Source organism: Ostrea edulis, chromosome 2 (assembly GCF_947568905.1).
Source record: "Ostrea edulis chromosome 2, xbOstEdul1.1, whole genome shotgun sequence".
Lineage (NCBI taxonomy): Eukaryota > Metazoa > Mollusca > Bivalvia > Ostreida > Ostreidae > Ostrea > Ostrea edulis.
The window spans coordinates 73,023,655-73,045,464 of NC_079165.1; the positions used below are offsets into that span (position 1 = coordinate 73,023,655).

General features: G+C 35.1%; 1 protein-coding gene across 7 annotated transcripts in view; it reads left to right on the plus strand.

The window, feature by feature from the left end:
• The window catches only part of LOC125667418 (protein capicua homolog), a 45,121-nt gene extending 31,069 nt beyond the window's left edge, over positions 1–14,052 (plus strand). For 5 of the 7 annotated variants that reach the window (XM_048900923.2, XM_056157205.1, XM_048900922.2 and 2 more), the window contains 11 exons: positions 2,324–2,678; positions 3,068–3,168; positions 3,293–3,430; positions 5,853–6,017; positions 6,156–6,439; positions 6,797–6,952; positions 7,526–7,647; positions 8,772–8,938; positions 9,918–10,109; positions 10,791–10,934; positions 11,051–14,052. In XM_048900923.2, coding sequence (XP_048756880.1) covers positions 2,324–2,678; positions 3,068–3,168; positions 3,293–3,430; positions 5,853–6,017; positions 6,156–6,439; positions 6,797–6,952; positions 7,526–7,647; positions 8,772–8,938; positions 9,918–10,109; positions 10,791–10,934; positions 11,051–11,328 — 2,102 coding nt within the window. In that variant the 3' untranslated portion in view covers positions 11,329–14,052. The remainder of the gene's footprint in view (positions 1–2,323; positions 2,679–3,067; positions 3,169–3,292; positions 3,431–5,852; positions 6,018–6,155; positions 6,440–6,796; positions 6,953–7,525; positions 7,648–8,771; positions 8,939–9,917; positions 10,110–10,790; positions 10,935–11,050) is intronic. The other 2 variants (XM_056157204.1, XM_056157206.1) reach the window with 1 other exon arrangement.
• The last annotated feature ends 7,758 nt before the right edge of the window (positions 14,053–21,810 follow it).

Genomic DNA, 21,810 nt, shown 5'->3' on the forward strand with positions numbered 1-21,810 from the left:
TATTCTCAAAAACATTTGGACCCTTCTGAACCCCTAATTTAAAGGGCCAGCCCCTTTTGCTTGATATCGTAAGAAAGGCCTTGTCATTTTAAACAGTTTTTGCTCAACAAGTATTTAGAAATTCTTTACCGTTCTCGAGTTATCTCTACAAGAAATATTTAGGGGCCAAACTGTAGCTCCCTAACGGGGCCACATAGGGAAAAAACGAAATGTACATATTGTTTAGATTATCATTCTGAACAACTTTTGTTCAATAATGCTTTTCAAAATATTTGTCGTTTTCAAGATATGAGGCGTCAATTATTTATGATTTTGGCCCTTAAAATCCCTTATTACGTAACATATGACCTACTTTTTGATTTGATAAGAACAAGCTCATTTAGATGAACATTTCTGCTTCAATGACTTATTACAAAATATTAATAGTTTCTGAGATATTCTCATTAACCTTTGGACCCTTCTGGGCCCCTAATTTAAAGGGTCAGCCCCTTTTGCTTGATATCGTAAGAAAGGTCATGACATTTCAAACATTTTTTGTTCAACAAGTATTTAGAAATTCTTTACCGTTCTCGAGTTATTTCTAGAAGTAATTTTTAGGGGCCAAACTGTAGCTCCCTAACGGGGCCACATAGGGTAAAAACGAAATATGCATATTGTTCAGATCATCATTCTGAACAACTTTTGTTCTTTATTGCTTTTCAAAATATTTGTCGTTTTCGAGATACAAGGGGTAAAAAATTTATGGTTTTGGCCCTTAAAATCCCTTATTACGTAACATATGACCTAAATTTTTATATGAATAGATTTGGATTGTTGAGATGAACATTATTTGTTCTTTGACTTATACCAAAATATTAACGATTTTTGAGATATTTGATCTAGACTTTGAGCCTTTCTAGATCCCTAATTTAAGGGGCTAGCCCCTAAATCTTGATATTTTCGAAAAGATCTCGTAAATGTGCACAACTTTTGTTCTACATGTCTTAACAAAATATTTGCAAGAAAAAAGATATTGGAGATCAAAGGTCAAAAATCGCCGAAATCGGCGAAAAATTTTGGCATCCATTTTTTCAGGTGCAGGCGAGCGTTTAGGCAAATCGCCTCCGGTAAAATCGAATCCCCCACAAATCTTCTAAAATGTTTACTCTATCTTGTGTAGAAATTTCAAGACTCTAGCTTCAAAACTAACGGAGGAGATGTGTGGACAACAAGGCCCTTCAAAAAGTCACTAAAAGAGAGATAACTCCTGACCGGAAGTGACGTCATGCACAAAATTTTGCAAGCAAAGTCTCGTCACCAAAAGACATCTTTCCTGAAAATTTCGTGAAAATCGATCGAGAAATGGCTGAGAAAAACGCGTGTACTACCAAGGAAAATAATAATAATAATGAAGAAGAAGAACGCGAACAATAATAGTAAGGTCTTCCGCAGGAGACGGAAGACCTTAATAATAATGAAGAAGAAGAACGCGAACAATAATAGTAAGGTCTTCCACAGGAGACGGAAGACCTTAATAATAATAAGAAGAAACAGAGTAAAAACAATATGTTCCCAAACTTTGTTTGGGGAACATAATAAGAAACAGAGTAAAAACAATATGTTCCCAAACTTTGTTTGGGGAACATAATTAAGCATTTTATATGACATATAAAATGCTTGATTCCTACACTTAGTTAAATCAGAAGGGGGGGGGGGGGGGGGCTGCATTTAAATTAGTTTAAGGTGGGTCGATCCTCATGTGACTTATCAATATCAATGGTTAGAAGTGGAAAAACTGTATTAATTTCCACTCAATATAGTTTAATCTAACCAATAACCAAAGAAAATATGTATGTTGCAACCCTTTTAAAGATGTCAGACATACAAAAACAGAAGCATATATCAACATTAAAAAATCGCACATTTTCGTTAAAGAGAATGATGTAAATTAATAAGAACTTGTTGAAATGACAAATTTTAAATGTCAACAGTTAAAGAAATCTGATAATTCATAGATATATAAAAATTAATTGTGGATATTAGTGAAATCATTGTGTCATAGACGTGCAGTAGAGGAAATTCCAGCATAGGAGTTATTGCCCTTGACAACATTTTTAAAATTATAAATAATTGATTATCTATGGAAAATAAAAACTTTTTCAGTATCAAAAGTTTACCAAATATTTTATTTTATTCAGTGAATAAAATTCCTCTGAAAGATATATTTCAATCATGTGCAAAATTTAATTAAATAAAGATTTTGCAAAAACCTATGATATCACATGAGGATCAATAAACCTTAAAGTATATTTGTGCAATTTTAAAGTAAACCTTAAAATTTCAGGAGCAGTGGCAACATCTCATCAGTTACCCACGGTAACCCTAGCCCAGCCAGTCGTATCACTGGGAGCCTATCAACAACAGCAACAGACAATTAACCAACTCCAGAGCCAGACCCAAGGCACCTCAATCACACAGCTTCAGGTTCATCCACAGACCCCCACCCACATACCCACTGCTGTACCCCACACTCCCACCCAGTTAGCCGGTCAGGGACAGGTCACAACACAGCTACAGCAGGTCACTCAAATGCAGCAAGCCAAACAGTTCCCTGTCAGTCAAGTATTGACCCCAGGGGGGCAGTACCAAACCATAGGCCAACAGCAGCCAAGGTTTCAGTTTCTGCCCACACAGCAAAAGTAAGGTTTATATTCTTCTTATCAGAAATTTCAAAACTATCTGTTTCCACATTTCAAATCCACTGTTATATACATTGTACATCAAGAAGCCGGGTTGTATACATTGTACATCAAGAAGCCGGGTTATATATACATTGTTCATCAAGAAGCCGGGTTGTATATACATTGTACATCAAGAAGCCGGGTTATATACATTGTACATCAAGAAGCCGGGTTATATACATTGTACATCAAGAAGCCGGGTTATATATACATTGTACATCAAGAAGCCGGGTTATATATACATTGTACATCAAGAAGCCGGGTTGTATATACATTGTACATCAAGAAGCCGGGTTATATACATTGTACATCAAGAAGCCGGGTTGAAAGATGTTTGAATGTTTTAGGGTGATGGTTCCACAATCAATGGCTTTAGCAACGGTGGCCTCGCCCTCGCCAGCTGTCTCGCCAGCTTACATACAAACCTATGTGGGATCTATCCAACAAAGTAAGGTTTTAGCCTTTAAAGCATTACCATATTGGATCGATGTCAAAAGTATCGCTGATTGTTACAGGAGTTTGGTCGTCACATTGCGGATGTTTGTCAGAATGCTTGATACTTTATTTTGTAGACAATCAGGGAGGAGTGCAGCAGGTTTTAATTCAGCCCCATGCCGTGCGGTCCCCTGCTGCCAGCCCAGGTCTGTCTCAGAGCATTCCACAGCAGCAGACGATCACAACGAATCAAGGAAAACTTGTCTACTACTCAGGTAGTGCTGTACATTAATACACTATTCAGGTAGTGCTGTACATTAATACACTATGCAGGTAGTGCTGTACATTAACACACTATTCAGGTAGTGCTTGTCAGAATTTTCAGTGAGACATACATGTAATTAAAATTCAATTTGTTTATCATTATGATTTTTATTCAATTCAATTAAATTATTACACAATTCTTTAAAGATCCCCTCTATATGCATTTGGTTTAACAAGGATATGGGCAATGCAAACATGTTCACTTTGAATGAGCCTGTTTATGAGATCTCTGTATAATATTTTCTATGTTGCCTATTTTTTGCAGTAAATGCATTTCGCAAATAGTATACAAAAATAGTTTGTACAATGGAGAAAATAACTACAGTTCATTTTTGAATTATTGGCACTCAATTCATTGCCATTTTCGTTATAACGCCGCATTTTTCTAAGAATGTTTTTCCTATTACTTAAAATTCTCGTTAAAACGTCAAATTCGCTATCGCCATTTGCCACAGTATTTCTATAACAAAAGTCTATATCAAAGTGTTAATTATCTCGATAAACCGCCATGGGTGCACATGATCAGTGATGCGTGAAATTGGTCATTATCGATCTCCGGCGTACACCTGAGCAGAAGGTACCCAGTATTAAATCAACAAGATAATTACTTAATATGAACCGTAGTCTTGTTGTTTTTAACTCGTCAAAAAATATTTCAATTTAGCTATGGCTTCGCCACAAAAGAGGTTTCTGTTGAATTTCTCAGAAAATAAGTAAATTATTACATACCATGGAAACCATCCGAAATGTACACAACAGGAAATCTCCAATTATTCTACTGTTTTATGGGAAAAGTCCATAAAAAGGAGGAAAATGGGTGATATTTTGGCTGCAAAGGGTGAAATACTTGTTAATCTTCGTCCAGTTAATTGACGGCTCACCTACCAGGAAACAGCCATGCGGTGCGCTAAATACCGACACTGGACAAGATTTTTAAATAACTTGAAACATACTGTGTATGTGTGTCTTGTATGTGTATTGTTTTGAAATGAAGCCCTATTATTAATAAAAATATTTTAATCATGTTAGAAAATTTGGAAAAATGATTGCAAGAAATTACATTAAGGAGGTATGCTACACCAGAGAAATTTGATGTAGATGAAAAGTGTAGGATATGTACAAAAATATTTTGAATTTGAAAATTTTCAAATTTACTTTATTTTGTCAAAAAATACAGTTTTAGTAGAAGGTAATCTGAAAAAAATTTAAAACCCCTGCTGGACTCGAACCTGCGACCTACAGTTCAGCAGTCGGTATTCTAACCTACTGAGCCACTCGGCTAGGTATTTAAATAGAAAAGGAAAAGTCAAATATTGCTGATATCGATTTTGTCATCCATGTTTTTAAAGGAAGTCAGCCATTATGACGATGTAGAGTACTACCTTAAGTTTGTACGTGAAGGAAAGATAACTCCTACATATACAAGAAAAGTAACTCTTTCACCTAACGATGGCAGAAATTCAATTCATCGCCAAATTCGTTATAACACCATAGATTCAACAGAACAAAAGGTGGTGGTTTATCGAGAGTTGACTGTACATGTATTTAGAATTAATTATTAAGAATATCAAGTATGGTTTTAATAGTTGTAAAATACAATTGATAATAGTTAAAAATCTAAAATACAATGTGTTATTTTATAATTTATTATTCATCAAAAATTACATTGAATCTGTTTAAGAATGATAAAAATATTTTGTTGTGAAGAGCATTTATATACACTTTCAACTAAACAATGCAATGCTTGTTTGGTTGAAAAGAAAGCAAGTGATAAAGTGGTAGGTCTCCTATAATTTGTACAATAATGCTGAAAATTGAAAGACATTAAATAAATCACAATATTTATTGTGCAAAGCAATTCTTTTAAAGTTTTGAACTAATGCAGGCACTATCTTAAACTTGGGTATGCCAAATACTCGGGATATGTGAAAGTGAGCCTCTAGTCTTGAAAATGATTCCAGAAATGTTGAGTATCTCGTACAGGAAAATTGTGAATACTCCAGTTAAAATTTCAGCCTCAAGCACAATATTTACCTGATTTATATCGCAATCACGCTAATTTTCCACTCTGTTAAACATAATGGTAGACCATGTGGTATATTTTCATATCCGGTCTACCCCACACATCTCACAGTCTGTCGAAATTCACACCATTGAAAATATCCGATCTACCCCACACTTCTCAGTCTGTCGAAATTCACACCATAGAAAACTATGGCCTTAATTCCTTGATCCTTGATTTTGTTGAATAAACAACAACTCTGGTTTTGTTAATTAACCGCACATGACACTGCATGTTGATTACATGTTATTCAAATGATAGTTTGGGTATAATCATCGATTTTGACCTAAATATATACTGTTTTAATCTAGCACCAAGTCCAACACCCAAGGTTCCAGGAGCTATCACCACAGAGAAGAATGACATAGGTTATGTATCAGGAAATAATCAGAATGCAAGACCTCTGAAAGTGAAAGCTACAATAGCTAACATTCCTGTGGCTACTGAGAGTTTTCCAACCTCTTCAACCTCCCAAGGTGAGTTACAAATTGTTTGTTGATAGAAAGGTTTATAGAGAAGAAAATTTTAATCCATGAAAATGTGCAAGTGTCTTCATTCTGAAATTTTTATTTGAAAATTTTCTTCATATTCATAAATGTACTGTATTTTTAAAGGCTTACGGAATTCTTCAAGTTTGGCCCCTAACACTCCCAGTGTTCCAAAAGCCCCCAGTCCTCAGCCATCATACAGAAGCCCACAGACAATGACCGGTCAACACAAGCCTCAGAAGCCCTCTCCTCTGGTCCTTGACAATTCTGCCATGAATGAAGCAACAGATTTAAAAGCAGACGAGGAGAGGAAGAACGATGGGGATGTACGTCAGGAGAGGGCATGCAAGGGACGAAAATACAAAGAGCTCGTGGAAACTGGAGCTGTTGCCCCACGCAGAGAGAGGAAGGTCGGGTTTATATACATTTCTTGAAACTTTCAGACATTTTCAGTTTATACTAGGATGTATAAGGATATGTTGTAATATATCAATGTCATGTTTGATTACAAGGTAACCCAGTCAAGTTTCCCCAAAATATAAAGATTCTCATCATAAAATTTACACTTAAGAAGAAACAAATCTGAATGGGTCGTGATGCTTCATCAAGAAGATAAGATTTGAATTTTTGGGTCTTTGATTATAATGATGTAATTTGAATTTCAAACCAGAATGTGTTGGGTTTTGTTTGGTTTTTTTGTAATCAAAAATGGCAGAAAATTTGGAATTCTGTACAATTTTTAAAGTTGCAATGTGTGGTAATTACAGTCTTCTAAAGGAAGTTCTGGGCCAGATTCTAGTGAGGAGAAATCACCTGGCTCCCATTTCACACAGAAGTCTCCAATTCATGCTACGTTGCAGGAGCAGAGCATGCCTGCACCCTCGTCTGCCACACCAGTCGGAACTCCTCTCAGTCCACGACCAGTAAGTTCCGGGGGCCTCACAACATAACCAGCAAGTTTGGGAAGGGGTTCAGAAACCAATTTTTGTCCACCATATTGGGAAAATATTTCATCTCCCTTTACATAGGCCTAGGTCGATCATCAACTAAAGTAAGTAGAGTTGAACCGCAGTACGATCGAACTGCCTTTGGTCGAAACTGGAAGGGATGTCGCTGCGCATGTCTGGTCTACCACACAGCGACCTATGCTTGCAGAGAGGTTGAACTTTAGTAACCAGACATGCGCACTGAAGGTCCGGAAGCTAGGCATACACAATTAAGTTTTGGAAGTCAACTAGACATCTACGATGGTTGATGATGGAACTAGGCCCTAGATTAGAATTAAAATGAATTATCAAACAATGGTCTCGATGAATAAACTTTTGTGACATAATTAAAAACGGGTACACATGGGGGAAATGCATAAGTGACTGGTTTAACATAGACTGTACACTCTGTGGTAATGATGAGATGAATAACTCCATTAAAGTACAATTTACTTTATAGTAGATATAGCTGGGAACATGAATTATCATTTCAAAATGTTTTTACATCAGAAACACAAGCCTCCACCTCTTCCTGTTTCATTGGCTCAGAGTTCTGCCATTCCCTCTCAAAGTCCGGCTCAAAGCCCCAAGAAAGTCACATTCAAGAAGAAATGTGAGGATGGCATGGAGAAGTAAGTGTGTTATTCTTATTGTAGGGTCGGGTGTGGTGCTTAAAAATCTGCTCAAAAACCACAACAGCAGAAAAACCAAGACTTGCAAGAAATTTTCTTTAACCATGAGCGTTTTGAAAATTTTCAGAGAAGTACTTGTATGTATAGAAAGATTTGTTAAGAATCACAAAGGTTAAGTGTCAGATCAATATGGAAACAACCCCCTGTGTTGTAGGTTTAATTCACAACATGACCTTGGGGCCATAATAAAGGTTCAACGTTTTACTTGGTGATACATAGGAAGACTCTTTAAAATCATATTAAGATCAGAAAAGGTACAATTTGTCAGGTTGAGTTAATATAAAAGCATCCGCAGTGTAGACTATTATTGGTTTCCCATGACGTCTGGGGCCACAATAAAGGTTCAAAGTCTACATTGAAATGTATAGGGAAGTTAACATATTGTAATATTGTCTTCTTAAGAACAAGGATACAAAATATTGAATAAAATATGCAGGCATCCTCATGTAAGTATGTAAATTCAAATTTGTTCATACCATGCTGTCTTTGGGCCACAAACAGGGGTTAGAGTTTTCATAATAGTGTGTGTGTGTGATTATTCAAGAAAAAATTGCTACAATTTATCAATTTAATATGCCAGCTTCTTCATGTTGTATAGATTCAGGTTGGTTCTAATCATGTCTCTTGGGCTATGGGGAGGGTCATGATGGGAGGCTGATGTTTTATGTACTATTTTTTTTTAACAAACATCTTTAATTTAAGAACCCAAAGGATATAGTCATTGAACTGTCCTCATTCTAATTGTCTTCATTCCATGACCTTGGAGCTGGTTCACAGTGGGGTTTAAAGTAAATGTATATTTTGACAATTTATTACTTGAACTGAATGATAACAGATCTGAAAATAGCTATGGGATCTTTCCAACCACAACATAATTGCAATTTGTTAAAATGATATGTAGGCATCTCAATACAATATGTAGTGTATTGTTGAGTCACTGTCAGCTCTGTTTGAGCAAGGCGGCTCAGGTGAGCATTGTGGTCCTTGGGCCTCATGTTAATATTGATGTTTTTACTGTTTATCCACTGAGTATTTTAAAGGAATTTTGAGATGATTTTTTTCAGAAAGCATAACTATTTCAGAGTGCTACAGAAGGTAGATTTTGAACAAAAATTTGATCAGTTGCCACAGTTTATCCCAGAAGAAACAGACATGCATTCTCCCCTCCCCCAGAGTCCCCGGGGGATCATCAGCAACTACAAGCAACGCAAGAGGAAAATGTCCTCACTTGGTAAGTTTCCAAGACTACTTGTCCTCGCTCGGTAAGTTTCCAGGATTACTTGTCCTCGCTCGGTAAGTTTCCAGGATTACTTGTCGAAAGTAAAATTCATTTTTTGAAAAAGTATGGGCAATAAGGTAGCAATTGTTCCCAAAATATGTATATATATTTCAAGATGTCAGGTCATGAAAAAAATTTAATTGGCATTAGATAATTATGTAAGCTATAAAATTCAAAGTACAGTTTTGAGTATAAGCTTATAACATCATAAACACGACCAGAAATTATACTGCAGCTAATTACTCCACTTATTTTGAAGTGAAACAAAACCCCAAGCCCCAGTCTCTCATTTTCTTTGCATTAAAATATTGGTTAAATTAAAATCGCTTCTATTGAAATATCTCTTATTTTGAAATCAATTTATCAGTCCACTGAAGTCATAATGTGTAGATTTATAGTGCAGACTGCCCAGTTGGGGTCCTGCTAGTGGTAATGTGCTGTTCTTTTAACAGTTATATGGCAGTCCCCCTAAACAGGAGTCATCACAGTTGGTGACTTCATGAATACACAGATAGATACTAAGGCACCAATAACATGGAAACCGTTGAGATGGGTGATTTTTCATCAAAATTGAAATGTATAAGACCTGGAAACTATACACAAATAGACAACTGTCTCTTCAAGTAGTTTACAAATTCTAGGTCATCAAATATAGCGATTGGTGCATATCGTGAAGTCCTACTAGATAAGTCTGAAGAATTTGTACAAAAGTTGATTCCTTGATAACAAACAATGCAATTATTATTAGGCTAATATTTGAACCTTATTACCCGTAACTTTTTTTAAATTTTGGAGATCTTTACAGTTAGATCATATACAATGCAAATCACTTGCTAAGGTGGATAAAATGCAAGCCATTAAGTTATCACCAATTTGAATGCAGGATGAAGAACTTTTTTGACCTATAAAGTGTAGTATCTATTTATTACAGCGACAGGGGAACTGACACCAAGGGAGGCCGACATGGAGGGAATTTCCCCCAGCCCTAGTTATAAGAAGTTGTCCAGTGAATCGGAGGCCAACACACCCCGCACACCCCACAGTGCTCGCTTTGAGGACAATATGTTCTTTGGAAAAAACTTTGATATTGAACAAATGTCAGCACTATCAAAGCAAGGTGCAGGTAAGGATATTTTGAATCGGTTTTGTGTTAGAAAAAATATGCAATATACATGTAATTTGTGAAGGGAAAATATGGTGAATCTGATGTCCTTGAGGCTGAAGGCCAAGGGTAATAGCACACCAGGTTGGTCACACCTCAAGGGAAAAGTATTTGGACTATGGCCTGATAATGGATGTACAATGTAACAATTGGTTTATCATATAACCTACTATCTAATTCCTCGTATTGAAAATATAATGTACATGTCCTGAAATTGAAACATAATGTTATCATGATAATCCATGTGTCTATGTGATGCCACTGTTGTGCATATCTTTAATAATGTGCACATTGAAGTTGCAGTCAATAGTCTCAAATCAATAGTCATGAAATCTTGGTAAATAGATGATGGTAAAATTCCCCCCGTATGAATACCAAGTTTCTCCAGGACACAGATTTATTTACTTATACTCCCAGTAACAAAATTCGCAGAGGTTTTTAGTTTTATTAAGACAATTCTAGTTATAATTTATATACTGGCTATATAATGATTTGGTTATGTTATTTCCGTAGTATTGTAGTGAGATATTTAAGAAATATGTTCATTTTTATTCCCAAAATTCATATCTCTAGTAATAAATGGTTCTTTGAATCTTCATTATTTACATGAACAACTTTGCATGTATTTTCTGTATTATTTAGAGGACTTTGGAGAAGGGAGCATTGCGTGCTCCCCTCGGACGCCCAATTCCCCAGCAGGACAGTTTTCTTCCCTTCGACGAATCCTGGATCAGAGACGGCAGCTTGTTATGCAGCTCTTTGAACAATTTGGGTTATTTCCCTCAGGTAACTTATTTATTTCCCTACATATTCCATGAATAGACAATACATCATTTCAATCTGAAAGAAAATCATACAGTAAATGTTGAATAAAGATACTGATGTTTGTGTTTTCCTTGTAGCCCAAGACACAGCAAATTTTCAGGCAGAGCATGCTTCTGTTTTCCCCAGCAAAGTTTGTCTGCAATTAAAGATCAGGGAAGTTCGTCAGAAAATGATGGCCCAGTCAGCAGCTGCTGAAAAGGCTTCCCAGAATTCACCTGGAGCTTGTGGAGATGCAGGACAGAGAACCTTGGATATGGCTTCCAGTTCAGATCCATCTGGTGGTGGAGACAGCAGAGATTCGGGAGGATATAATCAAATGTCATTACCTTCTCGCTCGGAGGGTAACATGGAATGATAGTGCTACTGCAATTTATGAAATTACTTGCAACTTAGCGGTTTTCTTGGATCAAATATATGTCACATTGTCTCTATAATCAAAGTGCAAATTATTTCTCTGTGTTAATTTGTTTGCTTTTTGTTCTGTACAAAAAAACAAAACACCTGTATTTCAAATGGCAATTTTTGGTGATAGCTAACTATATGGCACATATATAAAAAGAATACTAGACTCTTCTAATGAAGCATGTTTTATGTACAAATGTCATGTGCTGTAACTTTAAAAGTAGTCAAAGGTGCTGGAAATGAAATGGTTGGTTGATAAACAGCCGGGGAAGTGCCAAAGGGGGAAAAGTATGGAGAGGTGTATCCAATACAGATTAAATCTGTTGAGTTAGGAAGATGGAGGGCAGGCCCTCAGTCTGTTTTTACAGATGATGGAGTTTTATCTCGGACAATATCTTTTTATTTTTAGTTCTTTCTGTGATTTGAACACAGTATACAGATATAGACGAGATTATATATATATATTGTTATAGATAACATTTATTATTAGAGTTGTTTGTTATTTAATGAGTTCTTGTTTGTGTCTCTTAGTTGTTTTAGCTTCAAGTTGTTTCCTTCATGTGACAACCCTGTTGTCTCCGTTTTTATAGTTAGATTCTTCCTATGTTGTGTTTCTACATGTTCAGTGATAAATTTATTTTGATCAAAACTTTGACAGAACATGAATATTTTGTTTCCAACTTTTTCGTATATATTTGTGCTGCATACATGTGATTTCTCTCATTGATATCTGAATCCCCTATAAGATTTTATGCACTTCATATTTAAGATCATTTTCGTATTATACTCAAGATTTTTTCCCCTTATAGATAGATAGACAGTAACAACGTACTTGTATGTTAAAGAATTAAAAAAAAAAAATCTGTGAGAGTGGAGGGTTGAAAACATAGCATGTTAGCTTCATTAGTATTGCAACTTTTGGTCATCATAAAAGCTGTTTAAGTTAAAAACAATCAGATCCAGGTTCATTTCAAGCAGACAAGTGTATTGTGGCTGTTCTGACATAGGGATGTGTGGTTGGGATTTGTTTATCCGGACTCTTAACAATCCAGGTGCTTCAGCTTCCAAATGAGGTTTCTGGACAATTTCTTTTGGGAACCAATTTATTGCATCTCATTAATATCTCGGTTATCTAGATGTTTCATGCATTTGGATACTTGTGCCTAAAATGAAAGTGTCTGTATGAACGAGACTTGACTATCCTTGGCATTAGTAAGAAAGATTCTCATTATAAGGTTGTATCAAAGAGATACAATGTATTATTTTACATAAATTAAATGTAAAAATATTGTGAAATTTTAAAACCTACAACATTTAAGTATAGATGATTTTGTATGTTGTTTAAAGATATTATGTTATGAGAAAATGGCAGTTGTAATATAGATAATGTAAGAAAGATATTCTGAAATTCCAGAAAAATGTGATAAATGACAGGTACGTGTATCTTCTTGCTGCATGCAGTTTTGATACACACTGTTTCGTGTTTAGTTGTTAGAAGCAGTTGAATGGGAGAGGGTTAAAACAATGATATTTGTGAATAAATCTCTTAAGCTCATTGGACAGGCAGACTGGGAGGGCTACTCATTGTGTCAGTATTTAGTTAACTGCAATATGTAGCCCTATCCGATTTTTTTTTTATTCTGACGTTTTTGCTCTCCCTAAGAAAAAAATCTGAGAGGGCTACATTATTACAGCTAGTATTCAGTGAGATCTATAAATCTCAGAGAGTTAACTATTGCTCCAAGTTACAATGAGTGTATTTTCTTTTTCTTCTTCAGCAATGGCAATTGTAAAATCACAACAGAGAATGTGCATATCAGCACTATAAGTTTTATAACCATTGATGTACCTGGTATTTTGAGAAGATTTTATTACAGAACAGACAAAATCAGTGCAATCTATGTTTATTCTTTCTCTTCATTAATTTCATTATTGAAGCTTCATAATAGTTTCCTCATTTTTTTTAAAAACCAATTTCCATTTGGTTTCTTTCCTGAAGCCTTTTTTAGTACTGTAGAAGTGTTTGTCCTTGTTCAGTTGTGTTAGGCCCAGCGTCATGACTTGTTTTTACTTGACAATTACTCATCAATATAATGCCTTATTAGTAGTTAGTCACCAAGTGTAGGTAACTAAGTATTGCACAGGGTCAAGATGTTTTCCCTCATTGCATTTAATATATATTTTGAATCTCTCATCTTTCTCTATTTGTGATTTATTTTACCATGTTTTTTTTTTTTTGTTGAAAATTTTTATTCGGATCAAAGTGGATGAAAGCAAAATGTAATTGTTGAGAAGAATATAAAGAGGGGTGAATAATTTTTAAGAATTGTGATTTATTTCTGAAATGTGAATTAGACATGAAATGAAAATAGTGAAAGATGCTGTTTGATTGTTCATGTAATCTCAATCAAATACTTTCATATACTTTGAAATAGATCAGAAAACTTCTTCCTTCTGAATGAACAACTTTTTTGTCAAAATCTTTCTAGTTTTTATGAGGTTGTTAAACTCATCGAGTCTGTATATTCTTAAAAACGTTAAGAAGTCCAGTAAGTCATTCTGATAGTTCTGGAAATGTACATATTGAATGTGATCCGTTGTTGAACATAGAATCTATGTTGCTGTTACAAGAAATTGTGATTTGTTTTATGATTACAATAATAAACGTCATACTGAATTGTTGTAAATTTCTCCCTAAAGATTATTTGCTTGTTGTCTATATAAAGTCGAGGAATTGAATGCAGGATCTCATCTAATATACATGGGTATCTTTTGAAACTCAACTATAGATATTAACAATTCAATTGTTGCATCAATTAATCGAATATTAATGATATTATTCAATTGAATTTATGATATTGAAATACAATATAATTCTATTAATACAATTAAATTGAATTGTTGGTATTAACTCATTTGAATGTGCACAACAATTAAATTGCTTGCTATGAAGGATGGGCAGGACGGTGTGAAATCGTAATGTAGAGGACCTCATACAAATATGTCCAAATCTTTTCATTAAAGGGAGTTATGGGCATGAATGAGTTACCTTCCCTGAAAAGCAGTAAAAACTTTCTCCGAAATTCACACACTCTATAGGGAATTTTTCAGCATCTTTTCAGATTTCATAGTTAAGTCAAAAATATGATTAATGATATATTTTCACTAATGTTTCAGGCATACTTGTTTGATTTTATGAGAAAGCATTATTTTCTTTCAGAACCTATTTGCTCAAACTATTTCAATTATGTTCAGTTGAAGGTCATGCCTCTTGTAAAGGGGAGATAATCAAGAAAAGTTTAATAGGGTGGGGTCATTTAAAAATCCTCTCGAGAACCACTGGCCAAAAAAGTTTAAATTTACATGCAAGTTTTCTGACTAATGTAAATTCAAATCTTTTAATCATAGCCCATGTGGGTAGAGTAGCGTGGGGTCACAATAGGGGATCAAAGTTTTCCGTGGGTGTATTCTCAAGAACGAGAGGACCATGAATAGTGATATTGACATGCAAGGGGGGGGGGGTGTTTATGTTGTATCTGTGTATCTAAAACTTTTACCTTACTCATAATTTTGAGTAGTGAATGATAGGCTCTTGCATTTCATATGTCCATTCCTTGTACAAGACCTATTTTATGGTACCAAAGTTTTTAGCTCACCTGAGCTGAAAGCTCAAGTGAGCTTTTCTGATCGTCTGTCCGTCTGCAAACTTTTTACATTTTCGACTTCTTCTCTAGAACCACTAGCAGTGGCGGATTTAAAGGGGGCGCAGCCGGCTCGTACCCCCCCCCCCCTAAAATGTTCAAATTTAAGGTAAATCTTGGCATCTTGTTTAGAAAAATGTACTAAATGATAAAAGAAGCAATGATTCCTTCCACTCCCGGAGAAATGAATAACAAAATCTTTTGATTTCTTGAATTACTTTATTGAGAGAACTTGATTTTTTTCCAAAAACCCTTAAAATTTTTCGTCATTTTTATTAATTTCACCTTATAAAAAATGATAGAAAATAGTACCAATGACTAAATAGGAGAAATATTTCAAGCTCTATAAAACCTGCAAAATCTAGGAGCTTCTGGGGGCTTCGCCCCACTGGGTCCCTACCAGGGCTTCGCCCTGGACCCACTGGGGGCCTCAAGGCGGTCCCCAGACCCCCTGTCTCATAAAGTGCCCCCCCCCCCGTAACCACAATTCCTGGATCCGCCCCTGACTAGGCCAATTTCAACCAAACTTGACAAAAGCAACCTTGGGTGAAGGACTTTCAAATTTGTTCTAATGAAGGGCCATATCCCCTTCAAATGGGAGATAATTACAAAAATAGGATCGGGGCATTTAAAAATCTTTTCCTCAAGAACTCGAGCGATGAAATTTACATGAAAACTTCTTGATATAGTGCAAATTCAAGTTTGTTAAAACCATGACCCCCGGGGTAAGGTTGCACCACAATAGGGGATCAAAGTTTTACGTTTTATATAGGTAACATTTTTGAAAATCTTCTCAAGAACCACTGTGCCAGGAAAGTACAAATTTACATGAAAGCTTCCTGACATAGTGCAGATTGAAGTTTATTTTATTGAAAAAAATCATTGCCCCCGGAGGTAGGATGGAGCCACAATAGGGGAACAAAATTTTACATACAAATATATAGGGAAAATCTTCTCAAGAACCATTGGACCAAAGAAGTTTACATTGAAACTTCCTGACATGGTGCACATTCAAGTTTGTAAAAAGCATGTGCCCCGGGGGTAGAATGGGACCACAATAGCTAGGGATCAAAGTTTTACGCGCGAATATACAAGGAAAATCTTTAAATATGGGCCAAGGTGACTCAGGTGAGCGATGTGGCCCATGGGTCTCTTGTTAATCTTGTGGCCTTGAAGTTTGATCTACATTAAGGAAACCTAACCTATTCAATGTCTTCTGAACTATTTAAGGTAGAGCTTTCATATTTTTAAATAAATCTATGCCAAGACCTTTCATTTCGAATTATATTTGATCTTGTGGCTTTGGTCTTTTCCAGAACAGCAATAATATGCTCGTCATATTGGTATTTAGGCATCCTCGTGTGTGAATTCAAGTTTGGTTATGTCGTAACCCTTTGGGGCCACAATATGGGTCAACAATTTTCATGGAATAAAAATTGAAATAAAATCAAAACAGCAGGGTTATGATGATTCAGGTGAGCAATGTGGCCCATGGGTGTTCTGTTTTCTGTTCTTGATAAATTTTCCCAGAGCCATACAACTTATTGGATTCAAACTTATGCGTGAAAAATGGGGAGTGCATAAATGTTTTTAATATTGCATAATTATGTCATTATCTAACAATATAAACAGGTGTGTGTGTGTGTTTTCATGCACTCGTGGCGGTCAGACGGTTTCGATCGCCGGTGGACAGTTAGCTCAGTTGATAGAGCACCTGACTAGAGATTCAGGGGGCCGGGTCAGAATCCCAATCTGGTCCTTTACATTTTCTCTCCTGTTACATTTGGTACCGTGACCAGTCCCTGGAACTGACAGGTTAAAATGCCTGCCAAGGGATAGCAATCCTGGGTTGATGTCTTAAAGTATGAAGACATTAATTTCAAGGAGGGATTGTTAGCGGTCAGATGGGTTCAATCGCCGGTGGCCAGATTGTTCAATTGGTAAAGCACCTGACTACAAATTCAGGGAGCCCGGGTTCCAATCCTAGTCTGATCCGTTGAACTTCCTTCCTTCCTGTTATATGTACATGTACACACTATCATACACTGTATATGCTGTGAAATCTGCAGTATTGATAAATATCATTATCCTTATGTGTAGGTTCATGGCGCATTTTAGATACTGGTGTCTTTAACGTTATTTATACCCAATAGCTTTATCACGTTATATTCAATTGGGTAGTATGATAGAATTTTCATATAAGTAATATATTTTGTTTTAATTTTCATTCTTTCTTATGCTTTATTTTGTACCAGTTGTTCTAGTGTATAAGGAAGATTGACTGGGCGTTTCCAAAAAGAAAGTTTTTTTTGGGGGGGGGTATTAATACGTGATATTAACTATCATACAACCTGATGCCCGGTTCAGACACTGTACTGGTAATATTGTGCTGAATCACAGAGACGTTTTATTTTGTAATATTGTGCTGAATCACAGTAACTCCATACTCGCAGTTTTATCTGATAGAAGTTTAAAAAGTGTCGAACGCTTTTTGGAGATCAAGAAATAACATTATTGATTCTTTATCATTTTCTTCACAAGATTAAAAAATATCAATAATTAACCTTGCATTCAGAGCTATATTTCTCCCTTTTATATAAGCTGATTGATTAACATGTATTGCTTTATCCAACACTTTTTGTAGTCTATTAGCTAAGAGGAAAGCTATTATTTTATAATCAGTATTTGTAAGACTAATAGGCCTATAATTGTTAAGACTCTGAGGGTCTCCTTTTTTAAATAAGAGAGTAATTAAAGATAGTCTTTGTGAATATGTCATTGTATTCTTTTGGAAGACCTCTTGAAGGGTGCAATAATAATGTTGTTTTATGTTTTCCCAGAAAGTTTGATAGAATTCACACGGTAATCCATCAGATCCGGGTGATTTATTTTTTTTCATAATGAATACTGTTTCCGTACATTCTGATAGTGAGGGAAGGGTGTCTAATTCATTTTTTCTTCATCATTTAGACTATATTCTAATTGTATATTACTTAAATATTCATTCACTTTATTATCATTTTCATTATTTGATGTATACAATTTTTCATAAAAATTGCATGTAGAATCTAATATTTCATCTTCATCAAAAACTGTACCTTTTTTCATTTTTTAATGATTTTATCACATTTGATATTTGTCGTCTCTTTTCTAAATTTAAAAAATAAGAGGTATTTCTTTCTCCCTCTTCAATCCATTTTGCCCCTGATCTTACCTGTGCACCTTTTGCCTTTTTGTTTATTAATTCTGTCAATTCATTTTCTAATTTTCTTTTTCTATTCATATCTATTTTTTCATATGGCAAGTCTTCTATCTTACTTATTTCTCCTTGAATAGAATTTATTTTGTTTTTGTAAGATTTAGATATATTTTTCGATAAATTTATACATTTTATTTTTATATTCCTTTTCAAATTTTCCCATGAATATAGTGTATTTTCTTTATCGAAATTATAGTTTTTCAGGAATGTATTCATTTCGTTCATGAAGGTTTCATTTTCAATTAAAGATATGTTAAATTTCCAGTATCCTGGACCTCTAAGGTTTTCATTTACAATCAAAGAAAAAATTAAACACTTATGATCAGACATCCTAGTACCGTTTGAGTGTGAACCAGGAATGTTTTGAAACCTTATATTTTTACATTGAAAACAAAAGGTAGCGTATAGTAAAATATAATCTATTCTACTTGTTGGGATATTTACTCCGTTACACCATGTATATCCTTTTTTGTCGCTTTTCATAGTTTTCCACATGTCGTGTAAATCGAGCTTGTTCAGTAATTGTTTTAAAATTATAACACTTTTATATGATTCATTTTCTGTTGAGCAATTAAGGTCACCACGTATCAATATATTATCAAAATTTGCTGTATATTTACTAATCCATTCTTTAGCTCATTTAAAATAATCACATCTATAATTGATATCGTTTGGAGCATATAAATTAACTAATGTAATAATTTTTTCATCATATGCTATGTTAACCATGAGTTTCCTGCCTTCATTAGATTTATATATATTTAGTATTTTGAAATTCAAATCTTTATTAAATAATATTGAAACTCCTCTACTGAAAATTGAATCGGAAAAGCAATGTATTGATATACCTTTCCACCTTGCATCATAATTTAGTACATTTTTTCAATATAGTGGGTTTCTTGCATAAATATTACATCAAAACAGCTATCATTAATCCAGGTATAAAATTTTATACGTTTTTCTGCAGTATTTAAACCCCTGCAATTCACTGAAATAATATTTAACTTGTTCATGCGTATGACTGACTTGCGGGGTTTTTTTTGGGGGGGGGGTTGTTTGGTAGACTTAACTCTGTTTTTTGCCCTGCTTGTTTCTTGTTGATCTAGATGAATTGTTGGTAGCTGAATTTTCGTCCGTACGCTGCAATTTGGCTGCCATGCCGTCGAGGATACGTCCAAGCTTATTTTCACCTGGCCAATGTTGCATTAGAGTATGAGATGTTCCGGTCACGTTCAGCCCGCTACCCCAATAAGTATCCCACGTCGATTCCACCAGAATATCTGATTTTCTGATTCTTTTTAAAGCACTTCTGAATTGTGAACAATGCTGTAGTTTGGATTCCAGTATTTCCCGCATAACGGAGTCTTTAGATGTAATCCAAGCATCAGATTCCAGGACCTGACCTCCTACACGTTTGGCATCTAAGGCGGTTTCAGCTTTACTTACGGCTTCTGCACGGTTAAGATCACCAGAACGTAAGGATTTGATGTGTTGGAAAGCATGTTCGGCTGAAGGATATGTTTGCCCGAAAACCTTTAACTCAGTAGCGAAGAAATTTGAAAGAGGGTTATCTTTTCCAGAGAAGCATACTATGTCCTCCTGGTTAGTGACATATGATCTGCATTTATCCGATCCCGGAAAATGACTTGGTTGCTTGCATATTCTACAACTCTGCTCGAATTCGCAAGCATTTTTGTAATGGTCATCTGCCCAGCAGTTTGTGCACTGCTTCTTTCGTTCCCGTAGGGGTTGGCCTTTGTGAGATATTTGGTACAGCGTAAACCTGCACAAGACGCAGAACGTGGAAGGAATTTTCCATTCTCTAGAGGCGACATATACACAAAACGATTTCCATTTAATATTTCAGTCATTCTGTGGGTTTTAGGATGTCTGATTTTTTCATATTTGATATCACTTGTTAATTCTACACCTAGGCCTAAGCCTTTGAGCATCTTTTTAATACATGAATCTTCAACCGATAGAAGTATACCTTTAATCAGGACTCGAACAGCTTTCTCATCAGGAGAGTCTGTACCCGCAGAGAATGGGTTCGTGTCATATACCTGGATTGATCTGCTTCCAAGTGAGAATCCTTCAGTAACTAATTTCGATCTACTCTTCGCAGACTTTATGTAGATCCTCCACAGATCTCTATCTCTTTGTACACATATCACATCCGAGACTGTTGCGCTCGCGGCTTCTGCAATGTCAAAGTCGGTGAAATATTTACGTTTTGTTGTTTGAATGTCTCTGTTCCACATATAAACTGGCTTAAGAGTTTGTGTCCACTCCATAATTTCGTTATCTTAGACACTATGAGACTCTGAAACGCCGTTCGAAAAACACAGGTACCGTGAGTAGATTGTGAACACCTATTCACGCTCAGCACAGGTGTAAATTCACAAAAACAGTCCAAAAAACAAGATCACCTTGAGAAATTGTGTATCAAGAGTCAGAAATATATACACTATCTATCCAAACTCCAAACTCTGAGAAATTCGCATTAATTTCTCGAATTAAAGAGTGAAAATGACGGTCAAATTGACGGAGCAAAAAAAGTACGTCCGTACCTTAGCTCATCACGTGACTTCCTTGATTTCCAAAAAGCGTTCGACTCTGTTGAATGGAACTTTATGACGAAAGTTCTTAAAAAATATAACTTTGGCAAAAACTTTCTCAAATGGTTCAACATACTATACAATAAACCTATATTTAAAATAAAAAATAATGGATGGATGTCCAAAACATGCAATATGCAGAGAGGTATAAGACAAGGATGTCCCATCTCTGCAATATTATTTCTTTTTGTTATAGAAATATTAGCGGTAAATATTAGATCGAATTCAAATATTAATGGATTTCAAAAACCAGGAATGACTAAAAATATTAAGATTATACAACATGCAGATGATTGTACTCTTCCTCTTAAAGATGAAACCTCTCTAGAACATTCTTTAAAAGTTATAGCAAAATTCAGCAATGTTTCAGGTATGTATTTAAATATGTCAAAAACAGAATGTATATTAACGGATCCTCACAAATATCATTATAAACAAATTAGAAATGTTAACGTAAACAATGATAGCATAAAAACTCTTGGAATTTATATAGGACACAACAAAGAAATATGTTATTAAAAACAATTGGACAAAAATTGTAGACGACTTAGAAAAACTGGAAAAAAAGAAAACTAACCATTTTTGGTAAAGTTTGTGTCATCAATAGCCTAGCAATATCAAAGATTATATATGTTGGATCAGTTCTGAGCTTTCCAAATGAAGAAGTAATTAAGAAATTTCAAAGTCTGTTATATAACTATATATGGAACAAAAGAGATAGAATTAAAAGAAATACACAGATTGGAAGTGTCCTAAAGGGAGGCATTGGAATTGTCGATGTATCTTTGAAATTAAAATCCATAAAAGTATCTTGGATAAACAGGATTTCAAGCGAGAGAAACTCTCTATTCTTTTTT